The sequence below is a fragment of the Globicephala melas genome, chromosome 12, assembly GCF_963455315.2.
Source record: "Globicephala melas chromosome 12, mGloMel1.2, whole genome shotgun sequence".
Taxonomy (NCBI): Eukaryota; Metazoa; Chordata; class Mammalia; order Artiodactyla; family Delphinidae; genus Globicephala; species Globicephala melas.
Window position 1 is genome coordinate 48,884,030 of NC_083325.1, and position 19,902 is coordinate 48,903,931.

General features: G+C 36.8%; 1 protein-coding gene across 22 annotated transcripts in view; it reads left to right on the forward strand.

The window, feature by feature from the left end:
• The window catches only part of NRXN1 (neurexin 1), a 1,122,745-nt gene that overhangs the window by 480,591 nt on the left and 622,252 nt on the right, over nucleotides 1-19,902 (forward strand). For all 22 annotated transcript variants that reach the window (XM_060309978.1, XM_060309980.1, XM_060309991.1 and 19 more), the window contains one exon: nucleotides 17,401-17,839. In XM_060309978.1, the coding sequence (XP_060165961.1) occupies nucleotides 17,401-17,839 (439 nt within the window). The remainder of the gene's footprint in view (nucleotides 1-17,400; nucleotides 17,840-19,902) is intronic.

Consider the following 19,902-nt stretch of genomic DNA (forward strand, 5'->3'; position numbering starts at 1 on the left):
GCCTAACACGAAGTATGGTGCTAGAGTACACACCTCTCTCTGATCCAATCACAAAGGTGACCAAGCTACAGGAAACACTTTGATTTTAAAATAAATACGTATCTATGGCCCTTACCATCACTTTGAGCCTTTAATAAGCTTCAGCATCAGATGAACATTGTGAAGGGCATCATATTATAAATTTACCATAAAATAGATGTACAATAATAACAATATAAAGAAAGAATACTTTTAAGCCTCCCACCACTGATGCAAGCATGCCTGTTTAGTTGTTCTGTTTCTCCTCCAGTCTGGATGTGTTTTTTTTCTAATCTATCCATATTTTGTGTCTAATTTTTTTATGACCTATGGGTCACACGTACAACACAGCTGCCCAAGCCTCAGGTTGCTTTCTGCAAGTCAACCAGGGACCAGAGCAGAGACTCATGTGAAAAGCTCATTGTGAGAGTTCTTGAATAAATCATATATGAATGAACACACTCACAAATCCACTAAAAGTAAAGTTTTTCCTCAGTGATACATTGTCACGAGGAAGAAGGAGCAGAAGATGATTTGATTTATCACATCTATAAGAAATTAATTTTAAATGGGATTATAAATCTCAATTAATGACATATAATTAATAGCCCCGACCTACTTACCAGTGCTATGGAAATGCCCAAGTTTTTTGTGGAATAAAGGCATTTATATTCTACTTCGGTATTTTTCTGCCTCAGTACTCTACTGCCAGCCCACCTCCTAACCCTTCTTCCTCTCTGGAGTAACATTTTCCCAAGAGCCAAGCTTGTTCTGTTTTACTCTTCAAAGATATTCCTACTTTGATACTGGCTCATTACAGGCCTAAAAAAAACATCAATAGGGAATATTCTAATAGGGCCATTAACTTTTGGTTGTTTGTTATTTAATTTAGTAGTAAACTAGATAATCAGAAATCCACATGTATGGACAGCATGAATTGTGACAGTAATTACTTTAGATATGGTCTAAAGGCTTTACTCTGAATCCTTTATTCTTTTGTTTATAATCCTTCACAGTGCTCTAATTTCATCATATAATTATAGTGCTGCTGAGCACAAAGAGATGAAATTTATGTACCTATTATTTTCCATTTTGATCACACTGGCTGATTAATACAAGAATACTGGCTATACACCTGTAGAAGTCAGTTTACAGTTTACCAGCAGTGACAGAAGCTGGGAGGCTGGATTCTGTTGACCTTTCAGTGCCTGTGAGCTGTTGAATTAATTTTTATTTATTCATCACTATTTAAAAAAAATCTTGAGTGAGCAGTCTAGTTTACACATTTGAACTGTAGATTGATTGCCGAATGTCAGAGATCTATTGTATTCAGTTCTCAAGTCAATATGATTGACTGTCAAGGTGATTTCAATGACAAGTCACTGAAAAGAAATATATATGCCTTAAAATATTGACTAGTTTCTATGAAAGTTCATGCCAGGATCTTTATTTTGGGGGTAATTATTATTATTAAAGTTAATTGCATTGTAGGGTGGAGTGGAGGCCGGAGCTAGATTATTCGGTCTTTGTGAGGCTTGGTTTGTTTCTATAATATTGTTAAGAGCAAGGGCCTCGGACAGACCACTTGGGTTTCAAACTTGTTTCTTTCAGTTTTGAACTGTGTGAGCTCAGTTTCCTCGTCTGTAAAAGGAGGACTCCAATTCTACCAGAGTCACCGTGTTGCGCAGCTCCTCAGACATTGTATTCTAATGAATGTGCCACCTGGAATTCTGGGGCAGGGAGCCTGTTCCTCTGTCTCAGCAGGTTGTCCTGAGGATTAAATGAGTAAAGTGCTTAAAATATTGTCTAACTAAGCACTCTATAAGTGTTTGGGTAAATTATTATCCTTTGGGTAAAGGTGGTTTTATTAATGACTTGGACACCTTAAAAATTAATAGTGCATTCTAGTTCTAATTTTAATGATGTCTAATAACTTTTCCCCAAAACTACTTCTAGGTACTGGCACTTGTTCTAATAAATAAGTTTCCAACAGGCTAAATTAGGCTCTTCAATCCTAGAAAAATACTGTATTGCAGTGCTGTACTCGGCTATATTGGAGCCTGAGACAAAAAGAACAGAGTAATACTGATCCCATCCTTATTTTAAAAATTAATATTTTGTTTATCATAGACTTTTTTGCATTAAAAAAAATATATTGCATTGGAACTTCCCTGGTGGCGCAGTGGTTGAGAGTCCGCCTGCCGATGCAGGGGACATGGGTTCGTGCCCCAGTCCGGGAGGATCCCACATGCCACGGAGCGGCTGGGCCCGTGAGCCATGGCCGCTGAGCCTGCGCGTCCGGATCCTGTGCTCCGCAACGGGAGAGGCCACAGCAGTGAGAGACCCGCATACCGCAAAAAGAAAACAAAAGCAAAAACAAAAAATATTGCATTGAAATATTATTTGTCTTAATTACTGAATTTTTAGCATTCTGCGTGCCCTCCACCCCTCACTGCCTTATATTTTGCATCCAAGATGAATGCCTCACTCACTTCACCCATTTCACCCCAGTTCTGGCCCTGCTATTCTGACTTCATCTGCTGTAATGAAAACAGTGTTCCCAATTTACATGTGGTTGGCGCATCACCATTCTCATGCTGACTCAAGGAGCAGGCTGTAGTAGCCAAATCTAAATCTAGACCCTGGAAACTGACCCTTAGAATGTCATTGCTACTAATGCTAAATCTCATTTTTTATTTTCTACTTACAAGGTAACTTAGATAATCTTAGTTTATGGAATCTTTAAATTTCAAAACAAGTTTTATACTCACTTGAAAACATGGTCAGGCAATTTGGTCTTAAGAGCGAAATGAACACAAAATAAGTGTGACACCAAATCAGAGTACCATAGGGCAGCCACGTGAATGGTAATTATCCTAAAATCAAGGGAGAAAGAGAGTGGGGTGGAACCCAAGGGGAATTTTTTTTTTTTTTTTTTTTTTTTTTTTTTTTTTTTTTTGCGGTACACGGACCTCTCACTGTTGTGGCCTCTCCCGTTACGGAGCACAGGCTCCGGACGCGCAGGCTCAGCGGCCACGGCTCACGGGCCCAGCCGCTCCGCGGCATGTGGGATCTTCCCGGACCGGGGCACGAACCTGTGTCCCCTGCATCGGCAGACGGACTCTCAACCACTGCGCCACCAGGGAAGCCCTCAAGGGGAATTTTTTACCAGTAGTATTAAGAGAACCACAGTTAGTCAAATGAGCCACTTGGTGGAAGAAAAGGCATAAGGTGTCTCTTTATTTACTGATGATGAGGTTCACCATGCTGGCGAAGTACACAGGAACTTAGCCAGTACCCCATGTGATGATGAGGAGCATGAACTGAAAACCACATACAAGTTTGGAATCAGATAAATGTTGAGTTGGACTCCTGCTTGGTCATCTATTAGCTGTGCAATTTGGGCAAGATACTTAAATTCTCTGAGCCTTAATATGCCTATGACACCAGACTGTCATGAAAAATAAGAGTTTATGTAAGTAGCTAAAAACTCGTGGGGCCCATGGCAGGGTCTTAATGGGTGATTACTCGTGCTATTATGATTCACATTAATATTATATCAAGCAACATACTAGCTAATCAAGGGATAAGGAGACAGCCAAATGACTGGGCGTGAAGAGGAGTATACGTATCCACATAGCCACCTGAGAGCTGGACAGCCTAGCATCAGATCAGCATCTATGTGCTGATGCGCCCAGCCCTCTTAATTTCTAAATAAAGCAAGAAAGTGGTGCCAAACAGATAAGAATACATGGATCCAGCCAGGCTTCTGGTTGCCCAAGAGTGCCCGGAGCCTTCAGCAAACCAGTAGAGAAAGAGAGAGCCAAGCTGACTCAGAAAATTGCTCTCCCAGAGAGGGAAAGGGGTTGGGACGTGGGCTGGTGTAGTGCAGAAAATAGAGGGAAGGAGCTGATGACAGTATTAGTTGGGAGAAGATGATGCAACAGGCCTTTATTACACACAGGCCTCAGCACATTCTTGTAGTAATGATTTGTAGGCTGGTGCTGTTCATCTTAAGTTGCTGAAAGATACTTACGTTCTCATCTTTATTTTCTCAAACTAATGTTTATTTTTAAAAATCTCTTCTTCCATCCTCATTCTGTAGTACAGGTGAGTAAAAAAAATTATCTTGTAGTGGATTTGGGACTTTTCAGAGCCCAGATAACATTTCAGGGCATTTTCCTGTTCCGAGTCCTTAGAGAAAACATACCTGGTAACCAGTGCTTGTACAATGTCTAGGAACCTGACCGAATCATTTAAAAAATGTAGCCGTCTGGATATTTGGTCTAGGATGCTCAGTAAAACAAAAAAATTCAACTATTGATTATTCCTTCATTGAAGTGAATAAACTGAGTATGTCTTTCAATAACTTATAAACATAGGCTTAGACTGATCTCCATAAGGAAGAAACATGAGAAATTGCATGACTTCATTTGCTTTTTCTTAGCAACTAATTGAATTTTCCAAGCAACCAAGAAATTTAAGCATATTGTCATCCTCCAAAGCAAGGAGATCCCATTCTCATTTCTCTCCCAGAATTGTGAAGCATTTCCCCCCTTCCATTCATGGGCTAGCTGAGATACCTAGATGCAATATTCATTGAATCCTAGACACCAAAGTCAGTTTTCCTTGGGTTATATGTGAGTTAGGTCTTTGTATTTTTTATTTTAGTGAATTTTTCTTGGCAAAGACCCTGCTCTTCCTGGGAGCTGATTGAGCTTCCGCAGAGCCAATGTGTTTCTCAGTTCTCCAATTTAAATGCTGCCAAAAATTTCCTAATGTGTGCCATGAGAAATTCAGCAGCACATAAAATGCCATTCATTAAATAAACAGTTAACTAAGCAACCCTTGGCAAAAGACACAACCCATCTGACATTTGAAGCACTTGGGACCTTCCAAAGGAAATAATTAAAGAATGCTTTAAGAAGAAATACCCCCTGCTTAGCAGTCATAATTGAAAAATCACAGTTCCCAACCTGGAGTCTGTATACTTTTTAGGGTCTTTAAAATTAGAAATGAAGAACAGTTACGTATGCTTATTATTTCAACAAACCCGGAAAAGGCTACGTATTTACCCACGCTTAGCACAAGCTAAATAAAACAACTATTTGCATAGGCTATAATTCGATCAGCTCCGTGGGATTACAGAAGCTATCTCATTTTTTCATTTAGATGGCGTTGATAAATTTAAGAAAATCAAACAATTCCTTAATAAATACTATTTGTTTAGTAGAGGAAATCTCTCAAAATGTATAGTTCATGGGAGATAAATAGAGTTATGAAATTTGGGAAGTAGTCATGTAAACAAGATTTGAGGGTGATTATTTCACAGAATGCTTCTTTGCTTTTTAAAGAAGTAGTCACTTATTTACTTAGATGACGACAAGCGCTCCCCTCTAGTAGTTTAAGATCTTACACATTGAAGACCGTACTAGTAACAATAATGGCTACTCTTTATTTACTCAGTGCCCAAGACCAAGCACATAGTACTGTATGTGCTTAAATAACACTACAAAATGAGTATTAACCTCATTTGATAGAGAGGGAAACTACTTCAGAGAGACTAAGGAACTTGCCCAAGGCAGTGTAACTAATTAAGTAGAGAGCAGAGCTGTTTGAATCTATATCCATCGGAATCTATAGCCATATCCATATCCATATCTGTGTATCATACAGTGCATTGCCTTCATCAGATAATATTAAAATTACGGAGAGATTTACACACAATTTATCAGGAACAAGTCTACTTTGCAAAATCTTTTCATCTCAGGTGCTAAAAACAACAGCTTTGGCTGCCTTAAATGTCAGCTTCCTCTGTTTTCTTTGAGGTTTCTCAGGTAGAGGCATGACTGAGAAGTAAAGGCTGGCATCCGTAGCAAGAAAGGGGACTCATACAGCTTGAGTGCTCACCAATTAGATAAGCAGCACTTGAAATCTCAGGTCCAGGAGGCTTAATTGAGTCCCACAGTTTTTATTGCTGAAGGGAATTTAACTACCATAAAAACAGTCCCATGGAAAGAAAACCAAAAAAATTATATATTCCTGGCTGTGGAGACAGGCATTCAGATTCTGCCTTGTCCACTACTTACTGGCTCCATACTTACTAGTTGTGTGTCTTCGGACAAGTGGCCTTGCTTCTTGAAGGGAGGCACATTAAAGTGGAGCCAGAGGGCACTTTGCTTTCTCCTGCACCGATAGTCATTCACCTGGTCCTCCAAATATCTCTGATGGACTGGTGACCCACTCCTGCTATTTTACTGCAAGAAGTTCTACCAGGACCTTGTAATTATTGGGAAAGAATTGGTGTGCTTAAAACTGCATTCACTGTTTCTTTCTTTTTCTGATTTTCTCTCTATAGTTGTGTATCCACCCTCCAGCTAACAAATAATGTAATTTTCTGGCATGAGGCCAGATTCACTGATATGTTAAACTCAAAATTATTATAATCACTTATGAATAATAACTTTACAAATAATTATAATAACAGGTATTTAATTCTAAGCAAGGTATAACTTCCTTTTGCTATTCAAGTCTCTTTAAGTGAGTTTGAATAAATAATTTTGCCACCAGCTTTGACTTACTACATTTTAGAAAGCTAGATCAGAACAACCTCAATAGTTCTGTTGTATATATTTATCTTATCCATGTATAAAACAAGAACCTCTGTATGATACAATGTGTAAACATTGTTAGAATAATTAATGTAAATGGTTTGGTAGGAGGGGTATAAGATATATTAGAACATATTATAAAGCTATGATAATTAAATGAAGTAGAACTGGATCAAGAAAAAAAGAAACATCAATAAAACAGAATGGGGGACTGCTCTGGTGGCACAGTGGTTAAGAATCTGCCTGCTAATGCAGGGGACATGGGTTCGAGCCCTGGTCCAGGCAGATCCCACGTGCCACGGAGCAACTAAGCCCCTAAGCCACAACTACTGAGCCTGCGCTCCTAGAGCCTGTGCTCTGCAACAAGAGAAACCACCACAATGAGAAACCCTCGCACTGCAACGAAGAGTAGCCCCCTCTCGCCGCAACTAGAGAAAGCCTGTGCACAGCAACGATGACCCAATGCAGCCAAAAATAAATTAATTAATTAAACAAACAAACAAAAAAACAGAATAAGATGCTCAGGAACAGAACCTTGTATAGGTAAGAATTTACCCTCCTACACTGTTGGTGGGAACGTAAATTGGTATGACCATTATGGAGAACAGTATGGAAGTTCCTTAAAAAACTAAAAATAGAGCTCCCATATGATCCAGCAATCCCACTCGTGGGCATATATCTGGAGAAAACCATAATTCAAAAAGATACATGCACCCCAATGTTCATTGCAGCACTACTTACAATAGCCAGGAGATGGAAGCAACCTAGATGTCCATGAACAGAGGAATGGGTAAAGAAGATGTGGTAGATATATACAATGGAATATTACTCAGCCATAAAAAGAAGGAAATAATGCCATTTGCAGCGACATGGATGGACCTAGAGATTGTCATGCTGAGTGCAGAAAGTCAGACAAAGAAAGACAAATATATGATATTGCTTATATGTGGAATCTAAAAACGGGGTACAAATGAGCTTATCTACAAAACAGAAATAGAACTACAGATGTAGAAAACAAATGTGTAGTTACCAGGGGTAAGCGGGGGGAGGGATAAATTGGAAGATTGGGATTGACATATACACACTACTATATATAAAATAGATAACTAATAAAGACCTACTGTATAGCACAGGGAACTCTCCTCAGTACTCTGTAATGGCCTATATGGGAAAAGAATCTAAAAAACTGTGAATATGTGTATATGTATAACTGATTCACTTTGCTGTACACCTGAAACTAACACAACATTGCACATCAACTATACTCCAATAATTTTTTTTTTAAAAAAGTGATAGTAGATTCAGATGTTGAAACTTTGGCATATCCAAAAGAACATACACTGTTATACCATGTCATTGTGAATCAGTGGGGAAAGGACAGAGTCTATATAGTAAATGGTATTCATGCATATAGTGAAAATATACTAAATGGTACATTATACATATGGCCACCCCCTCAGAAAAATGTAAAATTAAATGATGGAGGGAGCTTCACTGAGCTCATGAGGCTAGAGATGTAGAAGAACATGAGTTGGTTAATCTAGACATAACATTCAGTGCCATCATTTTGTTACTATCAATCAGTTTGAAGATACCATTTTTGGTTGATAAGAAGATAGTTTCCCTTGGGAAAAAAATAGTGGCTACTTTCCCCTCGTTGAGACTAACAGATGATTTAAAAGTTTCTGGATAAAGCAGACATGCATTGCCCCTATTAGCAGCATCTGCTGGCTTGGAATAGAAGCTTTAAACCCTAATTTATGGTGTGTTACATTCTGCAAGATCATGAAAGACTGATGCTGAAAATATCTTCATCATTTAGTTGCAAAATAACAGTAAACATTGCAAGTTTATTGTTTCTAGTTAACTTTTTCAGTGTCTTTCTAAATTCCATTAGTGGGGGAAATAACAGCAAGATGTTTTCCCCTCAGGACTTTTATTTTTATATTTGAGCAGCAGCTTATTGTGAAGCTAACACAGTTTTAAAGTTAGAATTGCCTTTAAATCAGTTACAGTTCCCTTTCTGCCGTGTTGCAGAAAAGACAGCTGCTCTTCATTTGTCATTGCGTAAGGGCCTCTGATGATCCTGTGCCTGAGGTAGAGATAGTTCATTGTTCTGTTTATTTAATTTTTTTTAGCAGAGGTTTTTGGAAGAGTCCTGAACAGTAAAGTCCCCAATACTTGTTCATGATCAGAGCTTGATGCCCACTGGAACAGTTCCTTAGCTTATCTCAGCTTCATTTTACTCATCTGCAAAAGTGAATTGATCTAGTTTTCAACCTTTTTTTTTTTGAGTCAGCATCTCAAATCTCACATTACTGACAATCATTGTTCATTTTTGCTATATACATATATTTTTTTCCCAAAAGGCATTACTGATTTATTGCATATTTAATGTGAGAAAAAGAGACATTCTTGTTTAATGGAACTCGAGTTCTTTTGCCACACACCCATATGCCACTGAAAGCTTCATTAAATAGAGCTGTTACCCCAGGGACAATGCAGTCTTTTAGCTCCTACGGTTAACTTGTACAGATGGTACCCAGTGTTGTCTGCCGACTTGAGGCAGTTCACTGATGGTGAAATGAGGGAAGGACAAGCAAGAGGGTTTTTCTTTTCCTTTTTCTTCTTCTTTTTATGAATAAGATGTATTTGGTCATGCTTAATTGGAACTAAGCAAAAAAATATTTATTTCCCTATATTGCTTAAACGAAATATTTTTTCTCTTTAAATTTCAACTAATTTTTGGTGTCAAATTAAATGTCATATGCCTTTATTGAGAAATGATGTTATTGGTGTCTGTTTTCATGTTCCATAATTAGTTTATTATTATATTATAAAAAATGTATTTTGGTATGGGGAAATTTTCAGTTTAGTTGAACATTTTATCTGCACATAATCTCTAAATAGAATTAGATAATGAGACAAAAACCACCAAATCTTCCCCCCCCCAAAAAAAACCCTTCTTATCTTTCAAAATGCCTTATGTAAATCTCCTTAAGATTGAGTTTCCTCAATGCTGTCTTCTTTTTAAAGAGGTATTGAGCTACTTTGTATAGGGCTTGTACATCTCCTACACTTTCCTTCCCATTTCTACCCTTTCTCTGATCCACTCCGAAAACATAAGTCCCTGCACCTGGATGCATATCTGCCTCGATGGACATATTCAAATTACATATGAAAACTTCTGTGGTGTGACATTCTCAGAAATTCTAAAATCTTATTAGTTCCTTGATGAGTTAAGTTCAACAAACTTTTTTTTTTTAAACCTTTTTATTATAAGCAAGTTCTGTGCTAGGCTCAGTGTAAGAAAGTAACTAGCATAAGAAACTTGATCTTGGGTAGATGATAGGACAATTATGAGTACAACGATTAAAACAATGTGATCATCACGCCCCTTGCCTCTACTCTGCTTTTATAATTATCTCTTCATGGTGACAGGAACAGTAAGGAAAGTCTGTTTAATTTTTTTTAATCTTAATTGAAAAAGACTCTTTTTTTGGTTTTCTCTTTGGCTACTAGCCCTTCCTTTGGAATGTGCGAAGCTTATAAGGGCTAAAATTTGTTTTTAGTCAAGACTTTTTTTTTTTTTTTTTTTGCGGTACGCGGGCCTCTCACTGTTGTGGCCTCTCCCGTTGCGGAGCACGGGCTCCAGATGCGCAGGCTCAGCGGCCATGGCTCACGGGCCCAGCCGCTCCGCGGCATGTGGGATCTTCCCGGACCGGGGCACGAACCCGTGTCCCCTGCATTGGCAGGCGGACTCTCAACCACTGCGCCACCAGGGAAGCCCTAGCCAAGACATTTTTGACCCTAGACATTGAGTAAGACCATTTATATATTTTAGCCAAGAACTTTCTAATTTCTGAAATTATTAAATATTTGTATTTAATATATAAATATATTTGTGTTTAATATACATGTGTTTAACGTATATAAATATATGCCTGTTTATATTTTGGTGTGTATATGGTATATATACATATGTATTGTCTACTTATCTATCTAGAGATGTACAATCTATTCTAATTTACGTGTATATTTTTTTCTGAACATTAGTGATAGCAGGTTTGACATGTATTACATTTAAACACATTTACATTGGGAAATGTGTAAACTCTGTGTGTGTATGTGTCTGTGTCCACATATAGTTTACACATACATATATAGCAAATATTCAAGAGAAATTAAACTGGTGTATTCTCAGTGGTCCATATTTTATTGGATTGAGCGTGTGTACAAGGAAGTGATTAAAATTGCATTTTCTTCAGTACCTTACCTAACAAGTACTTACCTGATTAAATTGAAAGTGCGGTGTTTGAAAAATCATTTCAAAATAATAAATAAGTTAATGTTAGGGATGAAAGTTGTGATGCAGTTTATGTCCTTTTCCCAGCTGCTTCTTATCTAGGTCATGGCAAAACAAATGCCATTACTTCCTACTTGCCTGAGTGGTCCTTATACTGTTCACTTACTGGCTAACTCTTGGTTGTATTTTGAAATGAGCACACTGCTTTAAGTAGATGGTACATGGACAGATCACAGATAGGAAAAAAGAAGAATTAAATTTGGATATTTGAAATATTCTGACTTTTTCTTATTAGAATAAAAGCATTAAGTGCATTTAAAACAAATAAAAAGTAAAACTAAAACAGTCTCCTTCAATTAATTCTTAAACCTCCTGGACTTTTAGAATATAGTCTGTCCTCCCTATCTGTGGGTTCTACATCCACAGATTTAACCAAGCAAGAATGGAAAATACTCAGGGAAAAAAAATACCAGAAAGTTCCAAAAAGCAAAACTTGAATTTGCCATGCACTGGCAACTTTTTGCATAGCATTTACATTGTATCAGGTATTACAAGTAATCTAGAGATGATTTAAAGTATATGGGAGGATGTATGTAAGTTATATGCAAATACTATGCCATTTTATATGAGACTTGAGCACCTGCGGATTTTGATATGGGGTAAAGTGGGAGTGACCTGCCACAGATACCGAGGGAGGACGGTGCGTCTACATATGTATACATATTTGTATATATAATTTCCTAAATGACATACCTGTTTAAAACGACATTATAGTCCTAGAAACAGAGAAATAAACCCCTCTGCCTAAACTGGGCTTGAAAAGATGTTTTAATCAATAGTCACATGAAAAAATTCCTCTGCTTAACTGTGATATTTGATTCATTTAGAGAGATTTTAATCAGGACAAATGGAAAGAAAATACTGTTGTTTTTTTTTGGAACAGTCCATGTAATTTATAACAGGGTCATTCTTTTGCGTGGTGGCAAATAGCTGTTTGATTGTGACTCTCCTACTTAGCAACTGTTATCAAAAACTCAGTGAAATTTCCTGCTGAGACAAAGACAAAGTTTGAAGTTAATGTCATTAGATATTCAAAAGGAGTATTAGGCACGGTCATGATGAAAGACACTCAGTGATCTCTGTACACGTGTACTGATAAAATAGGATAATGTTACCTATTTCCTAGGTTGCTCATGAGGAATAAACATATAATACGTGTAAGTATCTTGTAACATAGCCTGGCAGAAAGTAAACCCTCCATACATCGGAATTGATTCTTCTTGAAGTGTTGGGGTGGGTAGTTGTTGTTCGATGACATAAAACCCCTCTCACGAGTGAAAGTGAAACTCTAGGGATCACCAGCTTCCTGTATATATTTTCTGGCTGAGAAACCTCATCTGCAAAGAAAGCCTTCACTGTACTTCAAACTACAATAGGGCTATCAGAAAAGAAAAGAAAGTCCTAATCTGCTTTGATCTGTTTGATCCTACTGTTTGCAGCTCTATTAATTACTTTAATACACTGACCAATCATCTACCATGTGCCTTGTTAGCTGTTACCCTTGTTACAACATTTAGATTGTACAACTCCATTAAGTCACTGTAAGAATGATAATATTGTTATTCATAATGATAACAGCCACATTAATAAGAGCAACTACTATTTACTTGAGTGCTTACTCTGTGCCAGGTCCTGTTCTTAGCACTTTAACTGAAATATTATTCATTTTTTTACAATAACCCTAATGTGGTAGATATTATTATCCCAATTTACAGATAATACTGAGCCTTTTGCAAGGTTGAAGGACTTCCACAAAGTCACAGGATGGCAAGAGGGTGAGCTGGAGTTCTCTCTGAAAGCTGACTTGAGAACCAGATTCTTAGGTCTCACTTGTGATTGCTTCCAAGAATGAGAGAGAAAACCAAGACTCAGATTAAAAGGAGTCACTCACGTTCTCTCAGGGAGGGTCATGTCAGAGTCAAGATCTCTGCAGAGAACTCGGACTCTGACTTCAGGGATTATTTTACCACCCCTCCTACTCTCATAGTTAACATATGAAAAGCCTTGATCAATGCCTGTTAATTAATTAAATTAATTCAAGAGCCCCATTAAGGCTTCTAAGCTAAAACATATTGATAACAACAACAACAAAGGTCATGATCTGAGTGGCAGATAATTTTCCTACTGATCTGCTTATTTCACACATACTTACCTCCTTTGGAAAGAGATTTATCTATCAGCCACCAGTTCTTCAATACCATCTGTACAAACCTTAGATAGATAGAATCCTTGAGGCATGTCTGTGTACCTGAAGATGAGGTGAACATTCTCTTTGCTAATGGAATACGAGTTTCAATACATCTCAGAATAGGGAACGATATCCTGGCATCAAAACCACAACTGGAGGGCTTCCCTGGTGGTGCAGTGGTTGAGAGTCCGCCTGCCAATGCAGGGGACACGGGTTCGTGCCCCGGTCCAGGAAGATCCCGCATGCCGCGGAGCGGCTGGGCCCGTGAGCCATGGCTGCTGGGCCTGCGCGTCTGGAGCCTGTGCTCTGCAAAGGGAGAGGCCACAGCAGTGAGAGGCCCGCGTACCACCAAAAAAAAAAAAAAAAAAAAAACCACAACTGGAAAAAGCCAGATAAAGAGAAGGAGCAATAGGGCATCTTTTACCTCTTCCCCAAATCACAGAGATTGAGGGGAAAAAAGCTCAAGGATTTATGGATTTGACATGCCTTTCCTTTTTAGATGTCTGTTTTAGAAATTAAGAAACCGAGACAGAGGTTAGGCAGCCTGACTTAGGTAAAAGCTTTGTGATTAAACTAAGTCTGTATCCAGACTACCAAACTTCTGTTCTTTAGCCTACTTACTCCCCCTGCCTTTTTAGGACTATTATCAAGATCAAATAAAATACTCAGTGACTGTTTACCTCAGATTTCCAGCCTGGGCATATAAAAACACAAACATACTACTCCTTTTCTTGCCCATTTAAGTGTGAGTGACATTTTGAAAATTCTAACAAATGTTAGAAGAAAGGGAAAACATCATCATAGCAACGTGTAGAAATTGTATGGCAGCTAAAAGACAACAAACAAAACCCAGCAAATAAATAACAAAAAAACCCAAGACCCCTTTTATGTTTCTGTTCCTTTGGGATTTATGATATAATTTCATGAAGCAAGAAGTGAAATTCAACATTTTGAATTACTCTTCAAAGAAACTGAAAATCAGTATCCACAAAGAAATATTGATTCCATAAAAAGATCCAAATGGGTGTGCAATAATATCACCAATTGTTAAGATGATAAAGTGTAAGGAGGTTTGTTGAAAGTTGAAACTATTAAATAAATTACAATTTTTAACATAAATAAGAAAAAAGATATATGAATAATTATATATGATTTAAAACCATATTATCTCAGAAAGAAGCAAAAAAAAAAAGATTTGGAGTGCTTACTGGCTACTCCTTGTTATTATAATTGAACTATATTCAGGTCATATTAAGAGTAAGTCTAACTTTAAAAAAGTAGAGTGATTATGAAATCTGGGTCAGCTGAAGTAGTTGTGTAGCTCTGAGAGCTATCAGCCTGCCTATCCAATATTGCCTTTCTGTCTTCTAGAGTTGCCTTTCAAAGAATACAAAATAAGAAACAAAAACACACTGTGCTTCTCCTCAAGATAGTTCTTCTATGAAAATTATTCTACCCCTGCAGAATTTTAAATCAGGTGTTTTTACTCTAAAAGTAGTTTACACCCCAAAAAATGAGTTTGAAGATGATAGGTCAACTTGCCATTCGTACATAAGTTTCCACACTTTCCTAGAGAAATTAGCTAAAAATTATAGCTAGGTTATGAGATGGGTCCACAATATTGCATTCTGTTATTTTTAACTATATTTGTAAATATTGTTATTAATAATAGTCTATAATCTGGGAACTAGGTTAAAAAAAATGTGAAGAAAGAATGTTATTCAACTCTCAGCAAGTATTTATTGGGTGTCCGCTCTGTGCCAGGTACTGATCTCGTTGTAAGGTTTTTGCCTGCATAAAGCATAAATTCTAGTGGAGATTCATACTCCCTTTTTGGGGTGAGGGGGTGGTGCATGGCTCACCCTAAGTATTGTGATCTAGGGAATCCTTACGTTTCTTCTCCATCTCCCTGAACCTCACTGAATCACCAGGGAACCCAATTCACTCATGAGATTATAAATCCCTCACTGAAATTCTCACCTACAATTGCCCTAGCCCTACATGTTTTCACCTTTTTGGTAGCTGATGTGGGACTCATGAGGCAATATATCCTGCCTTATATCTACTTGCTCATGTCAGAAACATCCAATTCCATTGCTGTGGTTCTATTTCATGGTGATGTGTTAGCATTGATCAGCATTACCATCTGCATCATTTGGGTCAGAAAATACTCATTCCTGATCAATATCTATGTCAAAGGAATATCCATATATTAAAATATAAATCACCAGGAAAAAATGAAAACAAATATGCAGGTTTAGGTAGCTCGAAAATCATGGTGAGAGGTTATAAAACTTGGAAAATCATCCATGAAAAGCATTTTATCCACTACTGAAGATTCCCAAAGAAAGGCAATCCTAAATCAACTTTCACAAGGCTTAATAGCTCTTTCTCTTTTCTAGGAAGTATGTTTAAGAATTAATCTAATTCCTTTTTGTTATTGCTTGAGTTCATTTTCCCTTCTTTTGTTGTCAATAGATGCTTGTTAAATCTTTATACATATTTGTTCAAAGAATAAGGGATATGGTATTCTTTATAATAATCCTTCTTCAAGATAAAGGTAAACTGAAACACCAGGACTAGCATTGAAAAGATGTGATTTATTTAGTTGGCATAAATCGTGTAAAAAAACACCAATTATATGAGTGTGCTTAATTTCTAAACATTTTCTCATAATGGATTAATTTAGAACTAATATATCTGTGTCTCCTAGATGATAATAAAGAGATGATGATATTTATTATCATGCAGTTTGATGTAGTTGATGTTTATTAAAATCTTACAATGTGCTTGGCATTGGATTGTTTGCCATGTAGATTTTCTCACATGCATTTTCTTCTGTAATCATTATAACCATCCTGTAAAGTATTATGTCTCTATAAACAAAGCTCAGAGATCATACAGTTATGTAGTGCTAGAGCTGGAATTTGAGCTCAGGGAGTCTGATACTGGAGCTTTCACTCTTAATCACTCTAAAAAATAAAGTATCCATTACCAAATCCTATCAGGAAATTAATCAGCCACACTATTGGCTCGATTGGTCATGGGTTTGGAAGAAATAACAGCTGTCTTGACCTGGTTAACTTGATACCACTAATCAGACACAGGCTTATTTTTTTCTGTTATGCAAGTATATTTTTATACATGGATAAATGAATTTAGAAACTGACAGTGTTGGCTGCTGTGAAATTTCGAGTGCCTTTGTAAAAGAATTTAGATAGTTATCTGGACATAGATAACTAATTTATTCTTAAGTCTGTATGACATATCTTTTGGAAATGTAATTATCCATGGTATGGATTTTGTAGGGAAAGGGTATGAATCTCTATGTTGAAATAGCTATGGATTTATTAAGGTGATGTGATAGCAGATGCATGATGTTGTGAGCCCTGCCAGTGGATTTGTCCAAAGTGCTATTTGGAGCCCCCCAAAAGCCCTAGGACTATTAACAAGCAATGAGAACTACCCAGCCACCTTAGATGAAGTGCCTTTGGAAATGAGGGTACAGGACAAACTTTGTTCCACATTTGTATACATTAAAAGTGAAATGGGACATTAGTAATATAGATTGAATGGATTTAGGATAAACACCAAGTTCCAGAGTTAGCTAACATTATTCAAACAGTTACTAATGCAGGGCAGGGCAAGAGAGAGCTTCTGTATCTTAGTCATATTTTATGATTTTTCTGAGAAAATTCAGGATGTTTTTTACCTCAACTTGTGATTATTTTACAAAGTTAATATGCACCATGAATATATAGACCATAGAAGAGATCCTGTATTTTAGGTTACCGGTATACAAAAGTATCTAATTTCAAATATTTTAGTGATGGCAAAACTGAAAAACCTCAGTCCTTATATTTAATAAACAAAGCATAATAACCAACTAACAAAAGCAAATGGTTCTATACATGCTTGGAATAATGAAAGTTCTGTGCAGATTTATTCAAGTTATTTGAGTTAACTACAGGTACTTTGTGTATGTGTGTGTGTGTGTGTGTGTGTGTACACATTACTTGAATGAAATTAGATTAGAATAGTTATGTTCAATAAATCGATACCTGGATTTTATTTGGCTGAAAAAGCTGTCTTATACATCCAAAGGCACTAAACATTGTATGTCTTTTCATAATCTACTTGGAAATTACGTGAACTGATGACAAGTTCGAAACATTAAAATATGGGCCCAGTTTCTCACTGCTATCCTCTGCCTACAGGTTGTGTATAAAAATAATGATGTAAGGCTGGAATTATCTCGACTTGCCAAGCAAGGAGACCCGAAGATGAAGATTCATGGAGTGGTGGCCTTTAAATGTGAGAATGTTGCAACTTTGGACCCAATCACCTTTGAAACCCCAGAATCTTTCGTCTCTTTGCCTAAATGGAATGCAAAGAAAACAGGCTCCATATCATTTGATTTCCGCACGACAGAGCCCAATGGCCTCATCTTATTTAGTCATGGCAAACCACGGCACCAAAAAGATGCCAAGCACCCCCAGATGATAAAGGTTGACTTCTTCGCTATTGAGATGCTGGATGGCCACCTCTACCTCCTCCTAGACATGGGGTCAGGCACAATCAAAATCAAAGCCCTGCAGAAGAAGGTGAATGATGGAGAATGGTATCACGTGGACTTCCAAAGAGATGGACGGTCAGGTAATTTATCATTTTTTATGCTGTTTATCTGCTGGAACACCACTCCTAAGGAATGAAAACCAAGACATATTAAAGAGTTCTTGCATTTCTGTCTTTAGGGTAGAGGAAATTGTTATTATTTCTGTTTCACATCATAAAAGAATCAGAAGGAGCTAATTAATCATCATAGTTGGGCATCAAACCCCAAATGCTCAAATGGCTTCTAGAATAGCTTCTTAAATGAACATTAAATGGATAATCAAGTGCCAAATCTTGCAAGAAATTTTATCTTGAATTTGCAAATGACAAAATTCAGTGTTCTTGTGTTCCCAATTATCTCTTGTCTCATTGGATGTTTGGAGGTGCTTGAAGTGGCAAATATAAAATATGAAAAAAATTTCAATGATTCATATATAAAATCCTTAGTTTAATACAGTACACTTTTTTTATCCAAGGTGGGTCTGTGGTATCAAAAACACTTTAATCAATACAGTAGGATTTCAAGGATGCAGGCAAAACTCTGCTGCCTTCCAAATAGCTTCCCTTTCTGGTGAAAGAGGTTTGGAATTCCACCAACAGGAATTCATTTCTCTGGCTTCCTTTCGCTGCATGTTTCTTTTTTCTGGAGTCGTGCATGTGAGGTGGGGGAAGGAGAGGATGTTTGTAGTGAAGACCTGAATAAATAACGTTTACTTGCTCTGAAATGTGGAAGTAGATTAGGGGGCTTAGCGAGTTCCCCCAGCCTGTTTCTGCCAGAGTTAGCAGTTAATTTGCTACTTAAGAACCTTCAGACAGAAGACTTAAAAGGAGGATGGGAACATGGACTAATCTTGTGTTTTGAAATATTAACTTATGGATGTTATCACTTGACTTGTAATACATCTAGAATAAAATTTTGAAAATGACTTTTAAGAATATATATAATTTAGTCAGACTTTATAGCAGTTTAATTAAGTGGATATCTTTTGGAAGTTCAGAGGGGCAAAAAATACTACACTTAAGATCAATGAGGTATTTTCTAACTATATGAAGAAATAATGGTTAATGTCAAAATTTTAGTAAATGCAAAATGATATAAAAAGGAAAATAAAACCATTCATTATTCATTTGATAATGATGATTTATACCTGGATATTTCTTGCCAGTCTTAAGTGGTGGTGCAATTAATTAGTTTCCTAAGTTCCTTGGATGACCTATTACAATAAGGATCAGATAAATACCTTAATCCTTAAGCTGAGGAAAATCTACTTTTGCTGTTTGAGGTCTTTAATGCATCCAAATAACCAAAAGTTTATTAACTGCCCTGTTTATTCCCTCATTGGAAAAGGCCAGAGCAGAAAATATCAACTTTAATTTACAAAGTTCAATGCTGGATGGGAAGAAGAAAGAGATGCCTTAAAAAAGTGTTATTTGCAGTAAGAAAGAAGATAAACAAACTGTGGGATTTTTGTCAGAATCCAATGGAAAGATTTAGTATGCTTGGTTGTGTTTTGATGGTAAAGTACTTTTATTCGATTATGATTTCAGATTAGTGAATTGGAACAAACAGTATAAAAACCAATGCTCATTCATTAAACCAAGTTCTGCCTTTACTTAATTGAAAAAAAAAAGAGAGCTCCTTATGTTGGCCTAGCTCAAGGGAGCTTAATGTAATTTTAATAACTGCAGCTGTTAATATTTTATATATAGTATTTTAATTAAGTTCTGTATTTGCACACTGCATTGGTTTGGTATAAAGTAGCTTTTTAAAGATTGAATGAATAACTATACTAGCTTTTATTTTACTTAAAGGATATTTCTGAGTTAGGCTTGGTGAAATACTAAGATTTATTGCTCAGATAAAACTAAGAAACATAGAATTTCAAGAAATAGTTTCATCCATTTTTCACATCAGTTATATTCAGAGGCTATATGAACATTACTCTTACTATAATGTGGGAAACAACGTTTATATGACAAGAGGGCAATGTGGGCTGATTTCTGACTCATAGACAATGAAGGTCATTATCTATTGATTTGCCTGGGATCCCCCTTAGCTGAATATTTAAAAACATTTAATGAGCCGTGTTATCTCCATTATTAAA